This window comes from Leishmania braziliensis, chromosome 24, assembly GCF_000002845.2.
Source record: "Leishmania braziliensis MHOM/BR/75/M2904 complete genome, chromosome 24".
Taxonomy (NCBI): Eukaryota; Euglenozoa; class Kinetoplastea; order Trypanosomatida; family Trypanosomatidae; genus Leishmania; species Leishmania braziliensis.
Window position 1 is genome coordinate 168,020 of NC_009316.2, and position 23,729 is coordinate 191,748.

Sequence of the window (23,729 nt, forward strand, 5' to 3'; positions counted from 1 at the left end):
GGGNNNGACCGGCGAGATCACTGATTCTCTTCTTCCCCTCTAGTAAGGAAACGTCATACAAGCAACTGGGGCGTATAATTCACACCAGCGGCACCGGCACGAAGGAGACAGTCACGGCGACGTCCGAGCTCACTTTCGCTAGCGCCCACTGCAAGATGGGCGTAACGCAGGGATGCCGAAAGTGCATTAGCGACGAGTGCAATGAGCAGAAACGGCAGTACTTCCTTCAGCAGCAGTGCCTGTCGTGGGCGCGCATTGGCGGCAACGCATTGCCAGAGATGGCGTCATTCGAGGAGGCGACCACCAACTCCCTGCGTGTGTCGAACTCAGTCTTGAACGTAATCTCGGCATCGAGCGAAAACTGGGAGGATCATCGTGACTTAAGCATCTCCTCCAGACTTCGCGGCGGCGGTCGCCGTGCCAGTGGCGGTGACAGCACCGCCTCAGAGCGGGATGCCAGCTTGAGCAGCAGTGGCAGCGGCGTGGACGTGGGCAGAGAGGTTGCTCTGCAGCCTCCGGCGCGCTTTGGACACACCGCCGTCCTCTACAAGAACTCCCAGATTCTCATCTTCGGCGGCAAAGCGAGTGAGGAGCACTACTTCAACGATGTCTACCAGTACGACGCGTCGGCGCGACGTTGGAGGTGCCTACAGGAAGAGTGTATCGACGAGGCCGCGGCGGCGGTCGTCGCCAACGAGCAGGGCAGCGTCAGTCCGTCGTACGCATCCGCGCAGTCTGCGTCGCCATCCTTCTCCCCAACCGCGTCACCTCCGGCTTCGGCGAGATGGGTCGAAGCAGTGCTAATGGCAGTACCCATTTCCGAGGCGACACCGACAGACGCGTCTTCGTCGCGCTACAGCAGCGGGTCTATCAACAACAGCAGCATTCAGGAGCGCAGCGTCATTCAGCGTTACGCGGCCACCTCGCGCGTCTTCGCTGGACCTGTCCACCAGAGCACCCTGGCCGGCGGGACGCTGGCGGTCAGCGCAAGCAGTAGCCGCGACGGTGCTACCAGATATTATAACTCTCTTTTGGAGACGGAGGTGGCACGGCGTCGGCGTCCCGCGGGACGAGTCGGTCACGCTGCTGCGCTGTACCAGGACTCAATGTACATCCTCAGTGGAGAGTATCTGGGGCACTTCTTTGATGACATGTGGGCGCTTGATATTCCCAGTCTCACCTGGTACAAGGAGTGCGGCCTGCCCTTCTCGCCGCGCAAGGGGCACACAATGCACCTGCTCCCTGCCGACTTCACCGCCACCCGCGCCCGCCAAGACATGCTGGTTGTGTTTGGCGGCCTCGTGAAGGCATCACGTGCCCGGCCGCGTCCTGCTGACCCGGAACTACCCACACGCAGCCAAGGCGAGCCGGACTTTGCCTGCGCTCCCACAAATGCGGTGCTGCTCTACTATCTGGCGCAGCGGCGATGGTGTCAACTGAAGACGTGCGGCGAGCAGCCCTCCGCACGCTTTTACCATGTCTCTCAGCTCATCACCGGGACGGCGCTGCTGATCGTGTTCGGTGGACGCTCCACCACTCCAGCGCAGACGAGCGACGGCACTGCTGCCGCCACTGAAGGCGCCTTTCTTAATGACCTGCACATCCTCGACGTGTCCACAGGGTTTTGGCGCCACATCCGAGACTTCACCGGCGATATCCCATCGCCTCGCATGTGCGCGGCAAGCGTGTTTGTGAACGACACGTTTGGCGTTTTCGCCGGTGGCGGCGACACTTACTGCGAGGATGCCTTCGAGTTTTCCCTGCAGAGCCGTCGGTGGCGGCGTGTGAAGCTGAACAACCAGCCCGCCTGCTCGCGTCCTACCGTCACCTACACGAAGGATCGCCTTGTCTTCTTTGGTGGCTTTGCCCCCCGTACTGGTGTCATGAGCTGTACAATGGAGCTCTGTCTTTCCCCGCTGTCGCTCAGGAGCCGGGGCCTGCAGTGGTGGAGTCGGTGCACCTTTGAGAAGCACATCCGCTCCTGCACAAAGAGCCGCGCTCTAGAGATGGAGGAGAAGGCGGCAGCAGCAGCAGCGGCAGGCACGATGGAGCGCAGCGGGAGTAGCTGGTTCACCGGTTGCAGTGGACAAGTGATGCTGCAGTGCAGCCCCTCTGTGACAGCTCGCAGCAGCCCCCTCGCGACACCACGATCGTGTTTCGTAAACCGCGGAGTCCTTAGGCCAGCGCCTTTGCGAGTGCCAAGCTTTGACCAAATCGGCGTGCTATCAGCAGCGGCTCCTGCGTGGGGTGGCGGGCCCCCAGCGACACAGTTGCCCGCTCGGGGCGCTCTAACGCTGTCTCCAACACTGTCGTGCTGGTCCTCGTCGTCAGCGGTTTTCTCGCCCCTCTCAGGTTCTTCGAAGTTGATACCGTCGTGGCAGGACACAGCCAGCAGCAACTCGAACCTCGCAGGCGGCGGCACAGTTTACGCATCGGGTGGTGGTGGGACGACGGCGACTTTCTGTTCGCTCGCCTCAGTGACACCGCCAGCACACAACCTTTTTCCCTCTCATCCCGTCACGGCGATCAACTCGTCGCGCAGCCCTAGCCAGACCGGGAGCCCGGCAACCGTTTCCACTGCTGCCTCAACCTCACAGGCGCATCTCTGGTCCCACATGACTGCCACCGTCGTGCAGAACACATCGGCCGCCGGCACCGCCGTCTACAGCGGCAGCGGCAGCGCTCAAGCACACTCGCGCAGCAGCGGTGCACTCGCAGCGGAAGATGCCAATGTGATGGTGGTGGGGGTCGCCGACTGCACGCAAAGCCGTTCAGCCTCATCCCCACCTACCCCCCTCTCTCACTCAGCAGCAAGTTCTGTCTTGGGCTCTGCGCCTTCGGTCTCCCATACTGCAGGACTGGGTAGATCCTCGCTCCCACCGCCTGTGACCGCCACGGGCGAGCAGCCCGCGTCGGCGTGTTTCATCACGAATTGCGTCCGCAACCTTAGTGGCTATGTAGCGGCATCGGCTCCCCACCTCGCCAGGTCCTTCTCAAACCAAGTGCCTCCATCAGCCCAGACCGGCGGTCCCCCATCAGCAGCAGCAGCTGTGAACAACGGACGCAGGGGCGGTAGTAGTGCTGCTAGCAGTGGTAATTGGGGCCACCCCATGTGCATGCAGCAGCGAGGAAGTCCATTGCAAGGACGTGCAGCTCGCTTGGATGTTGCGCTTTTTGGTCTGTCACCGTCACCGCAGCCGACCCACGACCCCAGCGCGGGAATTGTCGCGTGCCGGCAACCTTCGCCGTTCGTACAGCGCTCCAGCAGTATCACCAACGGCGGCGGCTCCGCCTTCACCAGTCATCAGCAGCCGCACGCATCAACGCAGTTCACCGAATCCGCCTCTAGCAGCACCTCCTCGGGGTCAACAATATTGGCCGCTCATACTCCGAGCATGTACGCAAAGTACACTATCCAACGACTGGAGGGGACGAGCGGGCCGTACTTCCTCCAAGCCCTGGCGGCCAGGCTGAAGCGGCATGAGGCGGAGCACACGGAGAAGCGGACTCTGTGAGAGAAAAATAGACGAGGGGGGAAGTAGAGGGAGAGCGAGTGCCTCTCTGCGTAGTACACTGATGCATGGCGAATGTGCCTGTATGTATGTGTGGTGGAAGGTGAGTGAGGGGTGTAGAACGTGTACGAGAGCCGTCATAGCGACAAAGCGTTTCGTGATCACACACACACACACACCTACCTCTCCCCTTTCTTCCTCCCTTGCATACCTCTCTCTGTTGGACTCGTAGTTTGCTTTACCGTGGCTGTCCCTAAAGGACGCCGAGTCTGTGCGGTGTGCGGTGTTGAGGTGCTGTCGGTCGTGAAGATCTGTGCGTGTGCGTGTGTGTGTGTGTGTGTGTGTGTGTGCCTCTCTCTCTCTATTCCCCTACACGGAAAGCGGCATGTGTATGCATCTGTGCTCCTCGGTGAGGAGGTGGAAGTTGGTTATCGCTGCAAAGTACACTGCACGCCATCACCCGGGGCCGTCGGCCAAGCACATACACACCCACCATGCGCATGTCCCATCCTCTGTCGGCCTGTTTTCGCCTTTATTTCGCTCTATTACAACCACCACGCCTTCTCACCACCTCCCCCCTCCCACACGGCGACTCGCCATTTCCCCCCTTCCCCCCGTCCGTCCCTCCCCCTCACATTGTTAAGAGGGGGGAGGTGGTGAGAGGGAAGGGGGGAAATGGCGAGTCGCCGTGTGGGAGGGGGGAGGCGGAGGGGGTAACAAAGGGCGTGTCGACTATTTATTCACGGAGTCCCACGCACAACCCAGCGCGCGTATAGAAGAGCTGCTTGTGCCTGTTTGGCTCCATTTCTATTACAGGAGCAGAGGTACGCGTGTAAGCCTCGATGCAGCGCTGCGCGTACTTTGCTCCCTCCACCTCACCAACCCTTATTATCGAGTTATGTGCTACGGCAAAGAAAGGGAGAAAACACCGTCGCCCCGCGTATGCCGGAGGGAGGGGGGCGGCGGCAGTGGCAGTGGTGCACAGATGCACCCGCGTTGCGAGTGCGCAAACGACGAAAGGCGTATCGAGCCGTTTTGTTTTTGCGTTTCTTTTACTGAGCACGAAGAAAAAGAGCGAAGGAGAGGGAGCGGCGACCAACTAGCATCGCCGGTCCGCTATCCATCACCACTGCGGACGTTTCGGTTCTCTGCCTCTTGCCTCTACCCAACCTCTCACCACCACCACCACCCCCGAACTTGATGATTTTCCGCTTCTTGACTCGTTCTGATTTCGTCGCCGTCTCTCTCTTGATGGTGAGCCCACCCACTGACGCATACAGCCACACGGTAGCACAGTAGCGTGCTGCCTCCATCACCCCCACCCCCCCCATCTCTTCCTTCCCCCTCCTTGCGTGGGCGTGTGTAGTCCATTGTGTAGTTCTTTTCAATTTTTGCTTTGTAGCTTCATTCCGACTTGATCGCGCTGCTACATGGGCAGAAGAATTTGATAGAGGGTAACACACGCACAAGCGAGCGCCTGGAAAAGTGGATCCGGTCTCCCTCTCTCCTGCCATGTCCGCGCGAGCAACAGCGTGCACCTGCGTGGCCTCTGATATCAATGTTACCTCGGCGAGCCTGACGACGGCAGCAGGAGTGGCCGCAGCACCTTCGGCTCAGCCCTCCACCTCCCCGGCTCAGATCGAGCAACTCCGGCAGAAACTGTCGTCAAGCCTGCACTGCCAGCCGGAGTTGCGGGACCTGCTCGGCCTTTGTGCGGAGAGTAATGCATGGACGGCCGAGGAGGCGACTCAGCGGCCGGACATGATTACCACCATCGAGCTCTTCCTCCTCCAGGTACCCCGTATTCCCCTCGTACAGTTCTTTCCTAACCTGGTGACGGTGAAATTGATGAGCATCGGTCTGGAGTCGATGGCCAGCTTAGCCTCACTCGCCCATGTTGAAGAGCTGTGGCTGTCTGATAACAACATCTGCGTAATCGAGGGATTGGACACCATGACGAGGCTGCGGCGCCTGTACCTGCAGGGCAATCGCATCGGGTCGCTCAATGGGCTGCCGCCGCTGCGCCACCTACGCGAGCTGTGGCTGTCGCGCAATCGCTTATCCGCTCTCACCCACCTCACCTCTCTTCGAAAGCTGCGCTCGCTCTACGTGTCCGCCAACCCTCTGGAGAGTCTCGAGAACGCTTTCTCGAAGGACATGTCACACTTACACGAAGTGAACCTGAGCGGGTGTCACCTCAGCTCCATCACCGAGGTCCGCCACCTCCAGCAGCTCTCCTGTCTGCGGAGTTTGTGGCTGCTCGACCCGCTCTTCGGCGATAACCCGATCTGCCACCTCAACAACTACGCCACCCTGATCATCTCCATGCTGGGCTCCCTCGACAGCCTCGACGGCGTCGTCGTCACATCGGCGCAACGCTCAGCCGTGGAGTCCGTGCTGCGCAAAAAACAGCTCTACTACGCCATGCGGGCGCAGATGCTGGACACCCAAATCACACTCCTCGCGCGTCACGCCGAGACCTTTGCGCTTTGTCACATCCAAGACTCCAGGAACGCGCTGCGGAAGTTGAAGTCCTGCGTACAGCCACTGGAGCACGAGCGAGCGGAGCGGGCCATCTATCACCTGGAGGAGAAGCACGGCACCGGCAGCAGCAGTGGTTCGCTCGGCCGCGTGACGGCGGGCGAAGGCAAGAGCGGCGACGACTCTGCCGAGGCCCCGCTTGACGTACCGACGGCAACCCTTGAGGCCCTCGCCCGGCAGCTGTCTCGTGCGGTCGACACCCGCGAAGTGCAGGAGCGCATGACGATGCTGAGGCTGTCGGAGGCCACACACGCGGCAAAAGCGCAGGCGCAGCTGCTGAAGGAGCGTTTTGCCGTGGAACTACACACAGCCGGCAATGTCCGCCTCGAGAACCTCTCGCCAGATCACGAGGTGTACGTTGCTGCCGTAGAAATGATGCAGGAGCGCTTCGACAGCGCACTATTCAACGAGCGCTTTGGAATTGCGGGGGTGGAGGTGACGTGCGTGCGGCGCATCGTCAACCGTGGTCTTCGTGTGCGCTTTGATGAGCGGGTGAAAGAGCTACGCGTTGACTTGGCGAACCCCCAGCTGCGCAGCCGCTTCGTGGGCTTGTTTGGTATTGTGCCCGTGACCCAGCAGGGCCAGAGCGCTTGCCTGCAGCACGCGCTGCTGAACGGAACGACAGCGCGCCTCGCAGCGCCACGCGGGGACGGAAAGAAAAGCAGTGCCGTAAGCCAGGCGGACAGCACGCTGTGCCAGCCCGTGCCCGCAGAGGAAGGCATTCCCCTTACGAACAGCCTTTTCTACGCCGATGAGGAGCGTCTGTTGAGCTGCGGGGCCGCCGCTCGCGGAATGAGCCGCGGCTGTGACGCAGCGCCAATCGTCTCGCACCAGAGCTTTGGAGCTGCCACGTTGCCAAGCGAGAGTGAGGCGAGCCCGCCGTTCGGCGGGCAGGTTGTGGTATATCGCGTGTACCTTGGAAAGACGGTGCACGCCCTCGGCGGCGGCGCAGGGAGCGCCACCTCGCCGCCCGCCTCCTTCCTGCAGCAAAACGGACGGGTGTGGTGCAAAGACTACAGCACCGACACCTGCGCTGCCTACCGTCTCCTGCCGAGCGCCGCTGCCGCCACCGCCCCAGCAGGTGAGAGCGGGAGTGCCAGCGCCCAGCCGTTGCCGTCGTCATACATGTGGTACTGCTTTGACCGCGCTCTTCTCCTGCCAGACTGCGTTGTGGATTACACGTATAGCTTGCAAGCCACCCATCCCTCACAACCCCAGAGGTCACCCACTCCCACAGTCGGTGGAGCGTTGGGGATGAGTCAGGCAGCGGCTCTGGCGTTACTCAACGGGCTCCCACCGTCGGCGGCGGTGGGGTACGTAGCGAGCAGTGCTGACGCGGACGACAGACAGCGCGGCGGCAAGCAGACAGACATCATCGAGGATGTCCTACGCTGCGCCGAGCCGCTGTTGAAGTTCATTCACTGGTGCGGTTCGCCTAGCAAGCAAGCGCGGTGCCGCGGCACTGCCTCGCACAAGAACACCTTGCAGTATGTAGCTGAATTGGAGACGAACGACGCTCTGGCGAGTGTTCATAAGGCGCTGGGGAAAACTCGCATGGCGCGTCTGCTGCAAAACAGTGCGAGGGACGACAGTGCGGGCGGAGGCGAAGCTCAAAGCAGTGACGCCAGCAGCACCAGCGCCGCAAACCCCTTACAGGCACGACATGTAGAGGAATACGCGGCACAGATGGGCGTAAGCGGAACGCCCCTGATGTTATGTGTGCTGCGCAGCAGAGGCATCACAGCCATCTTGCAGAATTTTGCTGCGCCCCTCTGTTCATCCATCACAGCATTGGACCTGGCGTACAACCGTATCGCTTCAGTCTCGTGGGTCGCCTTGGCCAAGGAGGCGCCACAGCTGCAGCGACTCAACCTTAGTGGCAATATCCTGTCGCGCCTCCACCTCGACGGCAGCTCTTTGCCCTCCCTGCGAGTGCTGGACGTAAGCGACAACAAACTCGTGGATGTGACGGACTTCTCGTCGATCCGCACAGCTGCGGAGGCGCTGGAGGAGCTTCTCGTACACGGCAACCCGTTCCTGCAACACGCCGACGGGCAGGAGGCTGAGGCGCGCCTGTGGCTGTATTTGCTTCCACCGTCAACCTCAATTATGGCGATGGCCGCAGGTGGCAGCCCGGCCATTGTGAAGCTCAACGCGCAGTCCCTCGGCGCGTACCCCGGAACCCTGGCTGCCCAGCGATTTCGCCGTGCCTCTCTGCTGCCAGGAGGACGCCCAACGTCGTACATGTCCTGCGTCACCGCCTGCCTTGTGAAGTCCGTTCAGCGAGACGAAGAGCTCAGCTGCGCGTCCGCCGGCGTCTTCTCCGTAGACTACAACACTACATACGAGAGTTCATTCGAGCAGGCGGCAGCACAACTAGAGCAGCTGACGGCAGCAGGTGAACTAGAAGCGCACCTCCGCGTGGAATGCGCCCTCCACGCAGCCCTCGACGAAGCCCGCCCCCGCCTCACCAACACAACAATCGACGACAGCAATCTGCCGCTGTCGCCGTCATTACTGTCGTGCTTAAATGAGTGTCACACGTTCCGCTGGAGCCGCGGCCTGCTGGACGACCCCAGCGGACTCGTGGACCTCTTGCCAAATCTCTGCTGCTTGACGCTGCGTGGCCAGGCACTGACAGATGTGCATCCCCTCCTTCACTTGCGCGGGCTCGAATGCCTCAACCTGGCGGAGAACCATATCACCCAGCTACCATGCCTGGCGGAACTCAAGGCGCTGCGCGAGTTAGTACTGGACTTCAATGAGCTAACGGCTCTCCCGCTGGCTCTGGGGCCTTTGCCGACGCTTCGCATGCTCAGCGCCTCTGGCAATAAAATTGTGCACGTTGACGTCAACCTCTTTCTGAAGTGCACCACGTGCGCTGACTCACATGACACTACCTCCCCTCCAGCGGCGACGCCGCAGCTCGAGGCGCTGCATCTCATGTACAACGGCATCGCTGATATGAACGTCATTTACGCCCTCCGTGATGTGCCCTCGCTGCTAATCTTAAACGTCACGGGCAACCCCTGCACGGTCCCCCACGGCGTCACCAACGACGACAACGAAGTGCGGCCGTACCTCATTCATGCGTTTCCACAGCTGAAGATGCTGGACGGCATCCCCATCTCGCCTGCGGAGGTGGCCAAGTCGCGCGAGGTGTACGCTGGCAAAATTAACAGCGACCTTCTCACTGAGCGCGCTCGCGGTCCTCCAGAGACGTGGGCGTCAGTGCGCAGCCTAAACCTCTCGCACAGCTCGCTCAAGGAGGTCAATCTGCTGGAACGCTTCGTGTCGCTCGAGGTGCTTCATCTGCAACACAACTTACTCGTGAGCGTCCTTGGGGTGGAAATGCTCAGAGAGCTGACGGCACTGGACCTGTCGCACAACCGACTTGGCTCGGCGGCGTGGCGCGGCTCCACCGGTGGTGCACTCAGCACCAACGGGGCGTCCGCGACGTCTCCGGCGGCATTGGGCGACACACTCGCGCACCTCAAGCGCCTCCAGTCGCTCTCCCTGGAGGCAAACCAACTCACCGACCTCAGCACGCTGAAGCTGCGCTTTCCGCACTTGAAGTTTCTCAATGTGCGCAGCAACGAGCTGCAGCACATTCAACGCGGGTTAGAACATCTGCCGGAGCTGCGCGAGCTGCTGCTGGACCAGAACAAGCTGCGCGGCCTCTCCACTGATGCCTTTGCCGCAAACAAGAAGCTCGTAATTCTGTCTGCAGAGAACAACACCTTGCGCTCTGTCGAAGGGCTGCAGCGGTGCGGGTCGCTGGAGCAGCTGCGCCTTGGGGCGAACCGCCTGGGCGAACTGAATGCGTTGCTGCATGACCTGGAGGCTTGCCCTTTGAAGGCCGCTGTGTTCGTCGGCAATCCTATCGCGCGCAAGACCAACTACCGTGCAATGGTGATCATGCGCTTTGCGCAGCTAACAGACCTCGACCGGCGCGTCGTGACACCGGAAGAGCGGGACAAGGCCGCCTCGGCCCGCGTGACGGAGTTGGTAGCGCCGCCTAATGTGGTGATCGACATGAACTACTTTGCCGGCATGGGAGCTGCGTCAGCAGGATTGCCAGGGCTGCCGTCGCAGAGCGGGCTCAAGGTGAACGGCGGCGCAGCTTTCTCTTCGCGCGGCCGAGGAGCCGTTCCGCTGCCCAACGGAGCGTCGGTGAATCGCAGCCCCTCCCAACCGCAGTTGGTGGGCATGCGCGCCGCATTTGTGCCTAACAAGCAGGGCGGGGCCCCTGATCGACTTGTCGTGAACCAGCGCATTCGGCCCTACCGTCGCTGAGCGCGTCTTTTCGCCGCTGTTGACGCCGCTGCGGCAGCGTCAACTCATGCTGAACGAGGGGGAGAGGTGGGATGCGGTCCCCAGGACGGTGAGGCAGCGATTCGGGGATCGGTGCCTGTGTGTCTACGTGGAAGAGAGGGTGCTGGGGAACATAATCCGGGAGCGCGTGTTGATGGGCGCATGTGGCCCTTGGATGTAGTGCGCATAGCAGCCACCCTCTCCCCCTCGCCGGTGTGCGTGCGTGTCTCCACTCGTATTAGTCATTTTATCTTTCCTGCCCTTTCCTTTCGTGTGTGTGTGTGTGTGGCGATGTGGCCACGATGATGTACAGCCTACAGCCTTACATGCATGTATGTCTATATATATATGAGCCAAGAAATGCAGTGGAACCGTCATGTAGGGGAGCACCAGCAAACGGCTAGTCATTGGCTGGCGCCTACACCCACGCCTCGATCGTGATGGGGAAGTGAGTGTCTGTGTATAGGAGGAGGGCCCCAGTCCAGTGAAGGCAACCAAGATGAGGGGAAGGAGGAAGGTCGAAAGCTCCGCCACTACGTACAGAGAGTGCAAGAGAAGGCACGTGGTGAATGCAAAGGGAAAGAGAACTTAGAATAGAGAAGGGAACGAGCTTCGCCCTCATGTCACACGCCTCCCCTCCCTCCCTTCACCAGTCACGTAGTGTGCAATCACCTGTGGCCCTTGGCCGTTTTGTGGGTCTGTGTGGGCCGGGCCTCAGTCCTTATCCACTCCGACGTGCATGTCCTTCCTCGCCTCTCTTTTCGACGCCCTCTCTCATTCCGCTCCACACAGAACGGGGAATTGTAGCGGTGCTTTGCCCCATCAAACAAAGACGACGCAGAGCACAGCTGACGCGCACACACTGAGATACGCAGCTTACGTGTGGGCGTCGGAAGGACCCCCCCCCCGGAATCCCCGCACCATCGACTGCTTTGGGCGCAGACGTTCGGCACGTGCGCATGTACTCGCGCCTACGCCAGCCGTATACACAGCACAGACGCACACGTGTACACACACGACTCACAAGCGCTTTCTTAGTCATCGCTTTGCAAAGCAACCGTTCCTCCATCCCCTCCCTTTCCCGCTCGCAGCGACAAGATGGACAAGGCAAAAACGCTGGAGGTTCTTCGAGGCATGAAGTTCATGCAGCGCAAGGAGGAGGCGAAGCGGCGCGCCGCCTTTGAGGTTGCCCAGCGGGAAGAAATTGAGCGGCAGCTGCTAAACCCCGGTACGGACAGCAGCGGCGTGAGCAGGGGTACCAGTGACGGCGGCCCCTCTGCGCTTAGACACAGTCGCGGTGACGGACCAGCCAGGGCGACCGTCTTGTACGATGATTCCTTCCCCGCACACGCATACGGGTTGTCACGACGCAGTTTTACCGAGACGCTCGCCGGCGGTGGTGCGGCTCTGATCACCGAGGGCCTCGGCGACACAGGCGCGAATCTGGTAGAGGGCGCCGTAGAATCGGAGATTTTGCTCAGGAACGTCGGCGCGGCTCCAACGTTAGCGGACGCCGCTCTGGACCACAGCGACGTCTCAAGTGACGAAACGGAAGACCTGTGGGGCGGTGAGGACGCCAAAGGTGAAGTGAGTGACCCCACAGCGATCCCTGACAGACGACTTCAAGGTGGTGAGAAGACTCGCACCCGCCGAGGCGACGGCGACCCGCACGCGCGCAGTGATGGCAGGTTCGTTGTGAAGTCGTCGGTGCGCGCCCCAAAGCTGCCGAGGCGTCTTCAGGAAAGCGTTGAGGAGCACAAGCGACAGCGGAAGCGGAAGCGCACGGAGGCGGAAGACGATGTGTACATGTAAACGCGTCCTCCACAACACTCGGGCAGGATGCACCGCGGCCCGAGTAGCCCACACGCGCGCACGCACAGCAGTCAAGTATCTACTGAGGGTTATTGGCTCGTGTGTGTGTGTGTGGGTGCGTGTATACCTGTGAAGCGGGTGCCGTTGTTGTTGAAATGAATAAGGGCAAGGTAGGGCGTAAGCGTTGCACACGCGTCTGTGTGTGTGTGTGTACATGCAGGCATACGTCACGCATGTGGGTCTCCTCTCGATAAGGAGCAAAGCTGAATCGCAAATGCAAACACCGAGACATTCGCAGGTGGTGGAAAAGGCGCAACCCGAGTAGGCTTCGCTGGGAGAAACGGGCCCACAGTCATTGTGGCAACAGTGAAGCGAACTAGTGTAAGTGAAGGACAGCAGAGACTGTGGTAGACACACAAATAAGTGACGTGCCGTGACTTCCTTCCTCGCTCCTTCCTCCATGCTCGATTCTATGGGTGGTACACCCTCTCTCTCTCTCCGTCGCTCTTCACAATCTTTCGGTCCCCTCACCCTCTCCTCCCTTCCTGGCTTCTTTCCCTGATGCACTCACAGCCCTGCTGCTGCCAGCTTGTTTGTGCGCGCGCTTTGCCATTTCGGTGCCGCCACTCTCCGTAGTGTGCGCTTTCTTTCCTGCTTGTGTGTATGCGCGTATGTGTGTGTGTGCATTGGTTTAGGTGGCGCAGCAAGTGATCCCAGGGGGATCATGCGAGCTGACATCCATACGGACACTCCGCCGTACCTTTCAGTCCTTTACCTTCGCATTTGTACGTCTCCCACTTCAGAGCAGGAGCACTATGGAGCAGCAGCCGCAACTCCCAGCCGTTGCCCAGCTGCTGCAGCAACAGCAGCAGCAGTGCACGGCAGACACGGCGACAAGCGCACGGAACACGAGCGAAGAGGCCTTCGACTCGGTGCGGCAGGCAGCCGTGGTGATGTTCAAGCAGCGGACCAAAGACCTCACTCGACTCGCGCAGGTGGAAACGCAGTGTCAGGCCATTGAAGCAGAACTGCGCCACGCCCAGATGTGCGTGACAAAACTTGCGTCACAACACGCGACACTCGATGCCCTTGTAGAGGAGGAGCAGCAGCGCACTCGCCAGCGAGAGAGTCAACTACAGGAGCTACACAGTGCTCTTCTACAGCTGGACGAAGAACACCAGACGAACGGTAAGCTGCAGCGGTCCGCAGAGGCCGCGATCGGTGCAGCGACTGCGTTCATTCGGAGGTTTACCAACGCGGACGGGCGCCTCTTCCAGCTGCTCGCCAAAGCAAATGTGCAGACCGCAGGCCGCAGCGCGCGGGAACTACAACGGCTTCTGGCGGAGGCTCAGCAGGGACTCGTGGCCGCAGAGGCGCATCGTGAAGACCTCATGTGTTTGCCTTCTTTCTCGCTCACCGCTGGGGCCTCCCCGAGCGGCGATTTGAGTTCCACAGCGGCACCCTCTTTGACGGCAGTTATGTCCGCCAATGTCTCCACTACGGGCGTGTCGCACGCACTGCAGGAGTGGGTGGCCAAGGTGGACTGGGCCCAGCACCGAGAGCTTGCCGACGTTGTGCAAATTACGCAGCAGCTTGTGGCGTGGCTTTCCACGGATGGCAGCACTCAAGAGGAAGGACAGAAGGCAGCTGAGGTTGGAGGAGCCTCGTGTGAGTGGAACTTGCCGCGGCTGTCGCTTCCAACATGTACCGAAGACGCCGTGACGGAGGAGCACTGGTTTGGGTCACCGTCGCTTCTCTCCACGACTTTACAAGCTGCGACTCACAGCTGCAGTTCTGAGAAGGTGGTGGCTGAAGAAGACGGTTCGCATGGAACCCTTCAGCTTAAAGGGTACCCGGTGGACATCGATGGCAACATGGTTCCGAACGGCGAAGCCGTGCAGCATGTCGTGCAGCACCACCTACTTGCACCACTCCAGGCGATACTGACGTACAACGCACATCTTGTAGCTGTGTGTGCACAGCAGCACCTGCTGCTCCCTGCAGATGCGCCATTGCTCGCCGACTCCGTCACCGAAACACAACAGCGGTGGGCATCCCTCTACGAGGCGTGGCAGCAGTGGCGGGAAGAGGTGCTGAAGACGCAGGTTGCCACCGAAGCTGCCACAGCCGCAGAGACGGAGCTGGACGCGGCCCAGGCAGCACTTCGCGCACTGCAGCAACACTGTGAAGAGCAGTCTCACCACTACGCATCCCGCGAGGAAGAAGTGGCGAACTTGAAGGAGGCAGAGATCGGCCACTACACAGCGGCGTGGTCAAAGGGAATGCGCACGTTGCAAGCGCAGCGCGACTCGTTCTGCGCCGTCTCGGATGCCATTTCTTCACTGACAAAAGAAGCGTCAGTGCTGTCTACCGCCTTGCATGATGACTCCGAGCAACACGCACACGAGACCCGCGCGCACGATATTGCCTTGGCCGAACAGCAAGAGCAACTCGCCGCAACGCGGCAGCGCGTGGCAGCCGCCAAGGAGAGGGTTGCGGAGATGGAGAAAGAGTGCGCAGAGGCGCAGCGCATGCAGCAGCTGGTGCGAGATCAACATGAGGTGCTGCTGTCGTGCGCCACAAGGTGCTTTCAATCCTCCTCCGGCGCTACCGGGAACAATGACGAGGGCACGCAGATCCGTCAGACCGAATCCAGAGATGTCCGTGAGCGTCCGGCTGCTCAGTGTGCAACAAACGTTGCACGGACGCTCCTGCAGTCGGCCACAAAATTCTCCCCAACGCACGCAGCATGGACGGAGCGTCTCGTGGAACTGGCATCGGAGGCAGATGACGCTGCAGGGGGGGACAACAGCGGCGCTCTTCTCACCTCGTCCGTGTCGCCGTTCTTTGCCAGTCTGATGGCCCACTGTGGTGACGGTCACGCTGCTCGCAGCGAATCGGACAACAAACTCGTACTCGATGCGACGGCAGCTCGGTTGGCTATGCAGGACGCGGTCGCACGTCTGCGCCTCCCAAGCGACCTCTTCCTCGACGACGACGTTGTCGATGCGGGGCTTTTGGCTCAAATGCCGTGCATTCGCACATCGATCCACGCAGAACACGCCATCCGCGCGAGTGTTGAAGAGCACCGCGTGTTCATGTGCGACGCGACGGCAGAAATTTCTCTCCTCCGCAGCGAGCTGGCCACCGTGGAGGAGTGACGGTGCAGAGAGAGAGGTGATAGGTCCGTTGTCGCGCAGGCAACGTAGTGGTTAAACTGGTGGTGCCCTCACAGTGACTTGATCGTCCGACCTCATTCACGCCACCTCCATGAGCATACACTGTTTCACTCGTCTCCTTCTATGCCTTCCCTCGGCTCCTCCTCATCCTTGTTGGGAGGATGGCTAATGGCTCTCTTGCGTTTCTACTGGTTTTCGTCTCTTACTGTTTTACTGCTTTTCATCTGCTGATCACATCCACCACCAACCACCCTTCTTCAAGCACGCGCTGTGAGTGTTCAATGTGGAGTTAGACAAGGGCGTCCCCTCACTGCTACCGTTGCTGGTGTAATGGATGCCGCTACCACGCTGTTTCGCTCGTTTCCTGCATCCTGGCCTTCCCTCAGTCAAGAAGAAGGAAAACAAATCATCAAGACACCTCCCGACACTTTAGGTACGTGCGCAAGAGGACAGCGCCTTCTCCCCCCCCCCCCTTCCGCTTGCCCGTTACCGTCACGTTCGACTCGTGCTTTGGGTGGCGGTGTCGCCACACCCACACACAGTCACTGGTGCGTGTTCTATAAGCCCTCTCTGCGGTGCAGGCGCAGAGAGGGCTTATAGCAATCAATCACGAGGGAGAAGGCAGGCGAAGCCCCCCTCTCCCGAATAGCGTGCGCGTGGGTTGATGGGCAGACAGCACTTTGTGCCGGGACCGCTGGAACGCAGAGCAGCATAGGCCCAGAGATCTCCTCCTCTCTCTTCTTCTACGCGCTCACCCAAACCTTCGTTCTACTCGCTCGACATCCTTCGCTTCCTTCTCTCTTCATACACTCGCGCTTATACGCACCCGGTGGTATGAACAGCTTCCTGCGGTGAAGAGTGCGCCTCTCTTTCGGGCGTGCGTTTGATCTGCCCCCCCCCCATTCTCTCTCCCCGTCACAGCTGCTGCTGCTCTCTTCATTGTTGTCTGTCGCCACGCTGACTACCGTTTATTTCTGGTCTTCTCCGCCTCCTCCTCTGGCACCAGAGTTCATCAGCACCCGCGTCCTTCATCGACAGTATCGCTTTTTTCGCGACCCCATTGACCGGTCTGCCTATCGCCCCCCCCCTACGGAAGGTCTCTGCCTCATACGCCTCTTACTTTCTCCCCTAAGCGCTCTTCCCCCGCCGCCCCCTGTTTCCGCTGTCTGTGCAGTCGTGTCTGGGACCATTCTCGCGCATGAACTCCCTCCCGCGTTGTCTTTCTTTGCCCACCTCATAGTTGATGTGTGCGACCACGCTTACTGCCTCCCTGCCTCTCCTTATCGCTTTACACGCTCTGTTCCGCCGCCGCAGCAGCAGCAGCAGCCGTCGGAGACGCGCGATTCACTTGCCCTCAGTGTGTCTGTGTGTGTGTGTGTGTGTGTGTTCGTTTGTGTGTTTGTTTGTTCTCCTATTCTTTTCGGTTTTCTGCGTCGCCGGAAGTGAAAACGGCTACGAGACACACACACACGCAACAGCACTCCAACGTCACCTCGCTGCAGCTTGAAACTGCAGACTGGCCCCCTCCCTGTCGTTCTCTCTCCTCCACACACACGCACACGCACACACAATTAACTACGCAATCCCATGCGCTTCCTCACGATGAGGCGCTGGGTGGCATTGAGCCTGCTTGGTCTCCTGCTCGCCGTATGTCTGACACATGAGCGAGCAAGTGTGGCTGCACTGTCCGCGACCAGCACCCGTCACACCGCTTTGTACAACGACCTTGGCGTGCCGGCGGGAGCCAGCAGGGACGAAATCAAAAAAGCCTTTCGTGCCCTCACCCGTCAGCACCACCCCGACCTCAAGGAAACCTTCGAGGAGAAGGAGGATGCCAAGGCAACTATGGCTAAGGTCCTCCGCGCCTACGAGGTGCTGTCGGATGGCAAGAAGAAGGCGGCGTACGACGAATCCGGCATTATCCCTGGCGAGGCCCCCAATGTGGCAGAGATGACGGCCAAGGACCTCTTTGAGTACTACCACCAGTCGTCGCCCATCTTCTCCAAGTCGCCGACACTGACGAGCCTGGCACAGCTGCGCCGTCTGCAGGAGTTCCGAGGTGGTCGCGTCTTCTTGATTGAGGTGTACGACGACGTGCAGTGCAGGAACTGCCGCCACTACAGCACCGCGTGGGAGACGATGTATCAGTCCAACTTGGTGGAGGCTGGCGTTCTGGAGATGTATCGCATCGACGCCTTGAGTGAGAACGGCAAGCCACTGCTCGCCCACCTCGGCATCCGCTACCGCAAGGAGCCATATGTGCTTGCCATCGTGGACGGCGAGACCTGGACGCTGTATAGCATTACGGAGGTCATGAAACAACGCCACCATACCCGCATCTTCCAGAACCTGCTCGAGTTTGTGATGTCCTTCTTCTACGATGTCTTTCAGCAGACGAGCTCACTGGAGGCGACGCAGCTGGAGGACCTCCTCACATTCCTGCGCGCCCCACGGTCCACCAAGCAGCCGCTGCGTGTGCTGCTGCCCGCGATCAACGCCGAGTCGATCCCGGTGGCGCTGCAGATGCGCTACAACCAAGTCGCAGTTCGAAGCGTACCGCGTGGCGTTTTGCTTGAGTTCGTGGAGGAGTACTGCGAGATGGAGGTGGACGTGAAAGACCGCCTCGGCGAGAGCGTCCCAATGCCGGAGTTCATCGTTCTGTCGACGGAGGTGTTGCCGACACCGCCCACGGACGTGACAGAGACCAGCGATGCAGCGACGGTGGAAGCGGCCGCCGCTGCGTCGACACCGCAGAAGAGCTGCCGCATGGTGCACATCGGTACTGCGGTGACACTGACGTACAACAAGGCCTCCAAGTTCATTGAAAGCCACCTACCGGAGCGGCACATAGGCATGAAAGGCCTGCATTACGCCGGCGCCACAGACTTCCTGCAGGTGTGCCGTGACAACTGCGTTGTGTGGATGCGCGAAGACTGCGCGGAGATGCCGAACGAGCATGTGGCGGCCCTCATGGCAAACGACTACCTCACCTTCAGGACTGGCTACTGGTGCATGAAGGAGGAGAGTAGACTGGCCAAGGTGCTGAGCACGGCGGGTGTGTGGACGGCGACATCCAAGGACCTGCCGGCCTCTTCGTCGGCCCTTGTCGCCTTCGTCGGCGGTAACGACAGCATTGCCTATCAGCTCGTGTCCCTGCAAGTCAAGGCGCCAGAGGAACTCACAGTACAGGACGTCTACGCTGCCCTGTCAATGCTGGTGGGCAGCGTCGAAGAGGCCGACGGCGGCGGTGAAGCCGCCAGGGTCGCGGTGCCGATCCAGTCGCACCTGCCGCAGCCTGTCTCCAGCCTCCTCGCCACGGAGGGCTTCCCAATGTCCGGCAAGCAGCGTCTCTACATACAGGTCATGAGCATCTACACCTTTGCAGCTCCACTGGTGTCCAACGTGTGGCCATTCCTCATGATGTACCTCATCCACCGCTTCATCCGGAACCGCAACAAACCAGCGGATGAAGAGGAGGAGCGCAGGAGAAGAGAGGAGGAGGGAAAGAAGCGCGAAGAGGCCTCCGCCACTGCCAACGGTGCTGCGAGTGCGAGCGGGGCATCTGCAGCACCGGTACGTCGTCGCATCCGCAAGCCGCAGCCCCGCGTCGGCCCGTACAACCCACGTGACATGAAGTGGGCCAAGGAGGAGAAGGGCTTTCTGCTCTTACTCGTGGAGGATGGCTCGGCCGCCGGGTCACTGCCGCTCCCGCGTCTCGCATTGGATGAGCCCTTCACTGTGCGCGTCCTCGGCACTGGACATAGCAAATGGCGGGAGTGGATTCTCGAGCACAAGCCGGCCGCTCCTGAGGGCGCAGCGGAGGAGCTGCCGGAGGCGGAGCGCAGCATTTCCCTCATGGCCATCCGCAAGACTCGCATGAAGGCTGTTGTGAAGTCGGACACCCAGACGATCGACTCCTTCCTCCGTGACCTCCTCGACGGCACGAAAAACCCGAGCGATGAGCTGCCGCCGTGGGCGTACGACGAGGAGTAGTCGTGTGTGATGGTTCCCTGCTGTAGTGGGATCCATCCAGGTCAGAGATAAGGAGCCGATGGGCGACGGATAGGTGGCAGAGTGGAGAGGCACTGGCCGTCTCCTTGGCTCGCCAGGCTGAGAAAGCGTGGGATCCGTCTTCCTTCCCACCCCTGTATGCTCGCTCTCCGCCCTCTCTGAAACACCTCCGTTGTGGTCTTGAGATGTACCTGTAATCCCATCCGTCAGGGGGTGTTGGCGGGTTGGTGAGGGCGTGTGTCCCTGGAAGTCGGTGGGCGCATTCCTCTTGTATCTCATGTTCTTCAAGAGCTCATCTTTCCCATTTCTTTCTGCCGCTTTAGCGTGCTGAAATGGTCGAGGGGGTGTCCTTGTTTGGAAACTCTCTCCCTGATGGGGGTCTGCTGGGCACCCCAACCCCCGCCCACCGCGCACGGAAGGAGATTCGAACGACCAGGTCAGCGGTCTCTTTTCCCACGTCTCCACTCTCCGCCATACAGAGCCTGGACTCCATTCCACCCCCTGTCCTGTCAGCAGGCCCAATTACGTCGTGCGAAGCAGTACTAGAGGTACACATGTTGCAGCAATGCGCCGACTCCAGCCATCAGAGCACGGCTCCTGCCCCAAATTCTACCCACCCACCCCCCGCCTCGCAGGTCTCCTCACGCCTCGTCTCATTGTGCCGGTCGGCACGTGATGCATTCCTCCTGGGGTGGCGCAGGCGTTCCACCAGTAGGCAGAGAGGGCTGGGCGGGATGCATTTGATTCACGCCGGTACCCTGCCCGTCACATGGGCAAGTACAATCATGCTCACTGTGACAGGTCGCTCTGACTTCCCTACTTCGAAGGCAACTAGACGTGTTATTACCAGAGGTGGTTCGGCATTCGCAGGGAAAAAGGGAATGGGGCTGCTTGACTTCCTACCGAGCGCGCAGTGGACCCTGAGATACCACGCACTGAGGTATCCCCCGGTCACCGAGAAATAGGCTCGCGATAAGCTAACACAATGTAGAATGAAGCGGGGCCTTTCCCTCCGTCGTTCGTTCACTCTTTTCTTCGCTACACCTGTGTAGGTATCTGTGGGTGCGGATGTGCTTGTGGGTGGAGTGCTGTGCTCGACGCGTCACTGCAGAGTAGTAGGGTAAGGTGGCGAGCGCGCACTCGTGTACGCCGTCCCTTCCATCCCTCCCGACTTCTCTGTCTTTTTGTTTTGTTGTTTCACGCTCTCTTCTCCTCTTCACGGCTTCCATCGTTCTCTACGCACCGTCATCTCAATCCTACGCAAGTCTCTGTCGGGGTCTTGATGAATGCCATGCCAATTCCATAGGAGTGTGTACGTGTGTGTGTGTGTGTGTGTGGTGTGCATGCAGTGTGATGGGATGTGCCTGTTGTTGTGGCTGCTGTTGCTCCTAGGGCTAAAGGCTTTCGCTTCCCCCTGCCCGGTGTTTTCTTCTCTTCTTCATGCTCTGCGCAATAGTGAGCACGTCTTTGCGTCGTGAGGGGGGCGGGGATGAGCGCCGCACGAAGCAGCGAATGCCAGGGCAGCGGGTACTGCCGTGGGTATGGGTGAGTAATGAGCCTGCTAAGCTGAGTAAGGGTGTGTGGGGGGTGGGGGTGGAAGGGTGTCTCGGATTGACGAGGGGAAGGTGCTTCCTCGTAGGAACACTCCAAGTGGGTAAGTCTGTACTTTTATTCTGCTGCCGCTCGGCCTTGCCATGTCACCCCCCCCCCATCCTCTTCTGCTGAGATGGCCGCAGCAGGTGGAAAGTAGGCCCAAGTGCCGCTCTACAGCCTGCAGGAAGAAGGGGTGGCGGCTATCACAGACGGTGTACACAGGCGCACACACACACACACATATATATATATATATGTGGGTGTGCTGTTGAGAAGAGACATATGTGTCTGCTTGCAACTTTAGCGTTCTCATGCGCTCTGCAGTACTTGTCCGCCCCCCCCCCCCTCCCCGCTCTCTGCCACTTTCATTCGGGCACACACGCGCAGATTATGCGTACACACAGAGAGAGACGCACAAGCCCTCCCTCCTCTACTACTCGCTTGCTGGGGCTTATTTGGTTTTCCTCTTCCTCAGCGGCCTCGAGCAGCGCTACTACTCCTACTGCACTGCAGCTCATATTACGACGACAAGGGAGAGGCCCATCGAGGTGAGTTCTTGTGGACTTCCACTTCGCTGTACGACTATTTCATATACTCCTATAGAGACCCCATACACGCACGCGCACATTAGAGGCTCACAAGCTCACCTCCGCATGGAGCCCCATTCATCACCAGCGGCACCACCGCCGCCGCCGCCGCTGCCGCATGTCGTGTATGATGCGCTGAGTAAGGCGCAGAAGGCGGCGCCGCGACTGAAGCCGATCCCCGCCTTCGAAGTGTACAAGGTAGCACGGGAGGAGGAGCTGGCCGCCTACCGTATGCTGTGTCGCGTACTTGTCATGCATCACGGCACCCCACTTCCAAAGGCGCAGCAGCGCATCCTCGATGACATGGGCGAAGAACTGTTCATTGGGCAAGAGCGACAGGAATTGGAGAAAGAGATGGCAGAGCAGGATAAGGTACTGCAGGGTATTCGCAAATCCGGTGTGCTGCAGCGCCGTGGCGACTTCACCGACGGTGTGGAGGAGATGACCGTGGAAGACTACCTTGCCGAGGCCCCGAAAGACGATGGCAACGGCCTCTACATGCCCATCTCCAAGACGCCTCGCGTGGATAGAACAGACTCCGGTGCCGCACGAACGACAGCCGTCGCTGCCGCCGCCGCCGTGGGGGCCAAGCGCAAGGGTCACGTGCACGCCGCCGTGTCAAAGTTGGCGAAGGAGATTGAGGCTTCGGGCAAGAGTCTGCTGTTTACGAGCAGCGCTCAGGAAGAGCAGCAGCTTATTCAAGCTCTTCAGCAAAAGCGCGAGGCACTGATGACACTGAGAGGAGAATTGACAGAGGCGTAGATGGGCGTGGAAGAAGCGAAAAGGGAAAAAAGACAGGCGATACGCACCCACATATGTGCACGCCGCCGCGGTGTCTAGAAGCGACATGCCTGGTGTGGCAGCTAAACAAGTGACGAAGCTCTGGCAGGGGTGCGGTTTGGTTGTGTGTGATTGCGCGTGTATGTATCTGGGTGGTGCTGGACGACGGCTTGTTCGTAGTGTTCACCGGTCTGGGCCGCTGCATCAGTGATCCCCCGTCCCCCTCTCGCTGCTACTCGCATCCTTCAATGAGGAACCAGCTCCCTGTTACCCTGCACATGCTGAGGATGGCAGAATGAAGCACGCCAAGACCAGATGAGGAGGCGTAGATGAGAGGGAGGGGGACCCCACAAGGCGAAGAGCACTCCACAGAAGTGCGGCTAGGGAGAAGAAGGGCAGTGCTACCTCAGGCCGAAAAGAAAGTTGGAGGCACAGAACGGTAATGCAGCCAAACGAAAAGAGAATGCGAGAACAGGCTTGTGTAGATGAAAAGGGGGGGCGTGGGTTGATGAATGACACACCCTCGACGACGCCCACATAACACTGTGTGCTCCGTCTTCTTACTTGAGTCCGCCCTCACGCTTGGTACCCCTCTCTCGAGAGCTGTACCGCTTTGCACCCGCGGCACGGTTTACACACACGCAGCAAGCGTGGGAAAAAAAGCTGATCGCCAGTTGGGATGCGTTCTGCATGTTTAAGTTCCTCCGTGGGTTTCCATGCACCTGCGCATAGGACGCAAGACACGCATCGGCATCCCTCTTACTTCCATGCCCCTCCCTCTGCCACCGCACGTGCACACGTGGCTCCCCGCTTCCCCTTCACCCCTCTCTACCGGTTGGCCTATTCTTTGTCTTTCTGGGCGTCGCTTGTTGTCACCTTGAGCGGAAGATCGTCGCCTTAACGTACACCTACGCACCGCCACACGATTCTTTAGCTCGGTCGTGAGCGGGTACGCCTTGGCACGACTTCGTTTCTCGACTCCCCCTTTTTCCTCACACAGTGCCCTCCCAGTGTAAACATGCATGTGGCACCCGTGTAGCGAGGGCTACAGCGTTGCAGCTCACCACGTCGTCGCGCCGTTGGCCTCTGCCGCGGCAGCCCTCGCTACACCTCAGCGACATTGTGTGGATCCGACGTGCACGGCCCAGTGCACCTCTAACCCAGAGCGCTATGAGCCAACTGACTCAGCGGCGTTGCTAACAGCCGCCGCACCACGCCGTCGAAAGCTGCGATGTTTGCGTGGCGCCTACCATGCAAGTCGTGCCGTGGCTCAGCTCCTACTTCCCCTTCTTCAGTCAGCACAAACCAACCTGGACCACAGCGACATGAAGGACGCCAGGAAGAGCCTTCTCACCGGTCTCGAGGGTAGTCCGGTCTCGCTGCACCATGAGGGTCCTCTA

The 23,729-nt window shown here is 60.0% G+C and overlaps 6 protein-coding genes across 6 annotated transcripts; all 6 read left to right on the plus strand.

Annotated features, from left to right (window-relative positions):
* Nucleotides 1-155: 155 nt before the first annotated feature.
* Nucleotides 156-3,515, plus strand: LBRM_24_0490 (hypothetical predicted Kelch-domain protein; the record flags this gene model as incomplete). Its single annotated transcript, XM_001565265.1, has 1 exon — nucleotides 156-3,515. The coding sequence occupies one exon, from the start codon at nucleotides 156-158 to the stop codon at nucleotides 3,513-3,515; it is 3,360 nt and encodes a 1,119-aa protein (XP_001565315.1).
* A 1,509-nt stretch (nucleotides 3,516-5,024) lies between these two features.
* LBRM_24_0500 (conserved hypothetical protein) lies at nucleotides 5,025-10,349 on the plus strand (the record flags this gene model as incomplete). The annotated part of the gene is made up of 1 exon (XM_001565266.2): nucleotides 5,025-10,349. One exon carries the CDS (start codon nucleotides 5,025-5,027, stop codon nucleotides 10,347-10,349), a length of 5,325 nt encoding a protein of 1,774 aa, XP_001565316.1.
* A 1,116-nt stretch (nucleotides 10,350-11,465) lies between these two features.
* LBRM_24_0510 (conserved hypothetical protein) lies at nucleotides 11,466-12,179 on the plus strand (the record flags this gene model as incomplete). The annotated part of the gene is made up of 1 exon (XM_001565267.1): nucleotides 11,466-12,179. The coding sequence occupies one exon, from the start codon at nucleotides 11,466-11,468 to the stop codon at nucleotides 12,177-12,179; it is 714 nt and encodes a 237-aa protein (XP_001565317.1).
* Nucleotides 12,180-12,994: 815 nt separating this feature from the next.
* LBRM_24_0520 (conserved hypothetical protein) lies at nucleotides 12,995-15,340 on the plus strand (the record flags this gene model as incomplete). Its single annotated transcript, XM_001565268.1, has 1 exon — nucleotides 12,995-15,340. The coding sequence occupies one exon, from the start codon at nucleotides 12,995-12,997 to the stop codon at nucleotides 15,338-15,340; it is 2,346 nt and encodes a 781-aa protein (XP_001565318.1).
* Nucleotides 15,341-17,203: 1,863 nt separating this feature from the next.
* On the plus strand, nucleotides 17,204-19,351 carry LBRM_24_0530 (putative DNAJ domain protein; the record flags this gene model as incomplete). Its single annotated transcript, XM_001565269.1, has 1 exon — nucleotides 17,204-19,351. One exon carries the CDS (start codon nucleotides 17,204-17,206, stop codon nucleotides 19,349-19,351), a length of 2,148 nt encoding a protein of 715 aa, XP_001565319.1.
* A 2,264-nt stretch (nucleotides 19,352-21,615) lies between these two features.
* Nucleotides 21,616-22,311, plus strand: LBRM_24_0540 (conserved hypothetical protein; the record flags this gene model as incomplete). Its single annotated transcript, XM_001565270.1, has 1 exon — nucleotides 21,616-22,311. One exon carries the CDS (start codon nucleotides 21,616-21,618, stop codon nucleotides 22,309-22,311), a length of 696 nt encoding a protein of 231 aa, XP_001565320.1.
* Between the last annotated feature and the right edge of the window lie 1,418 nt (nucleotides 22,312-23,729).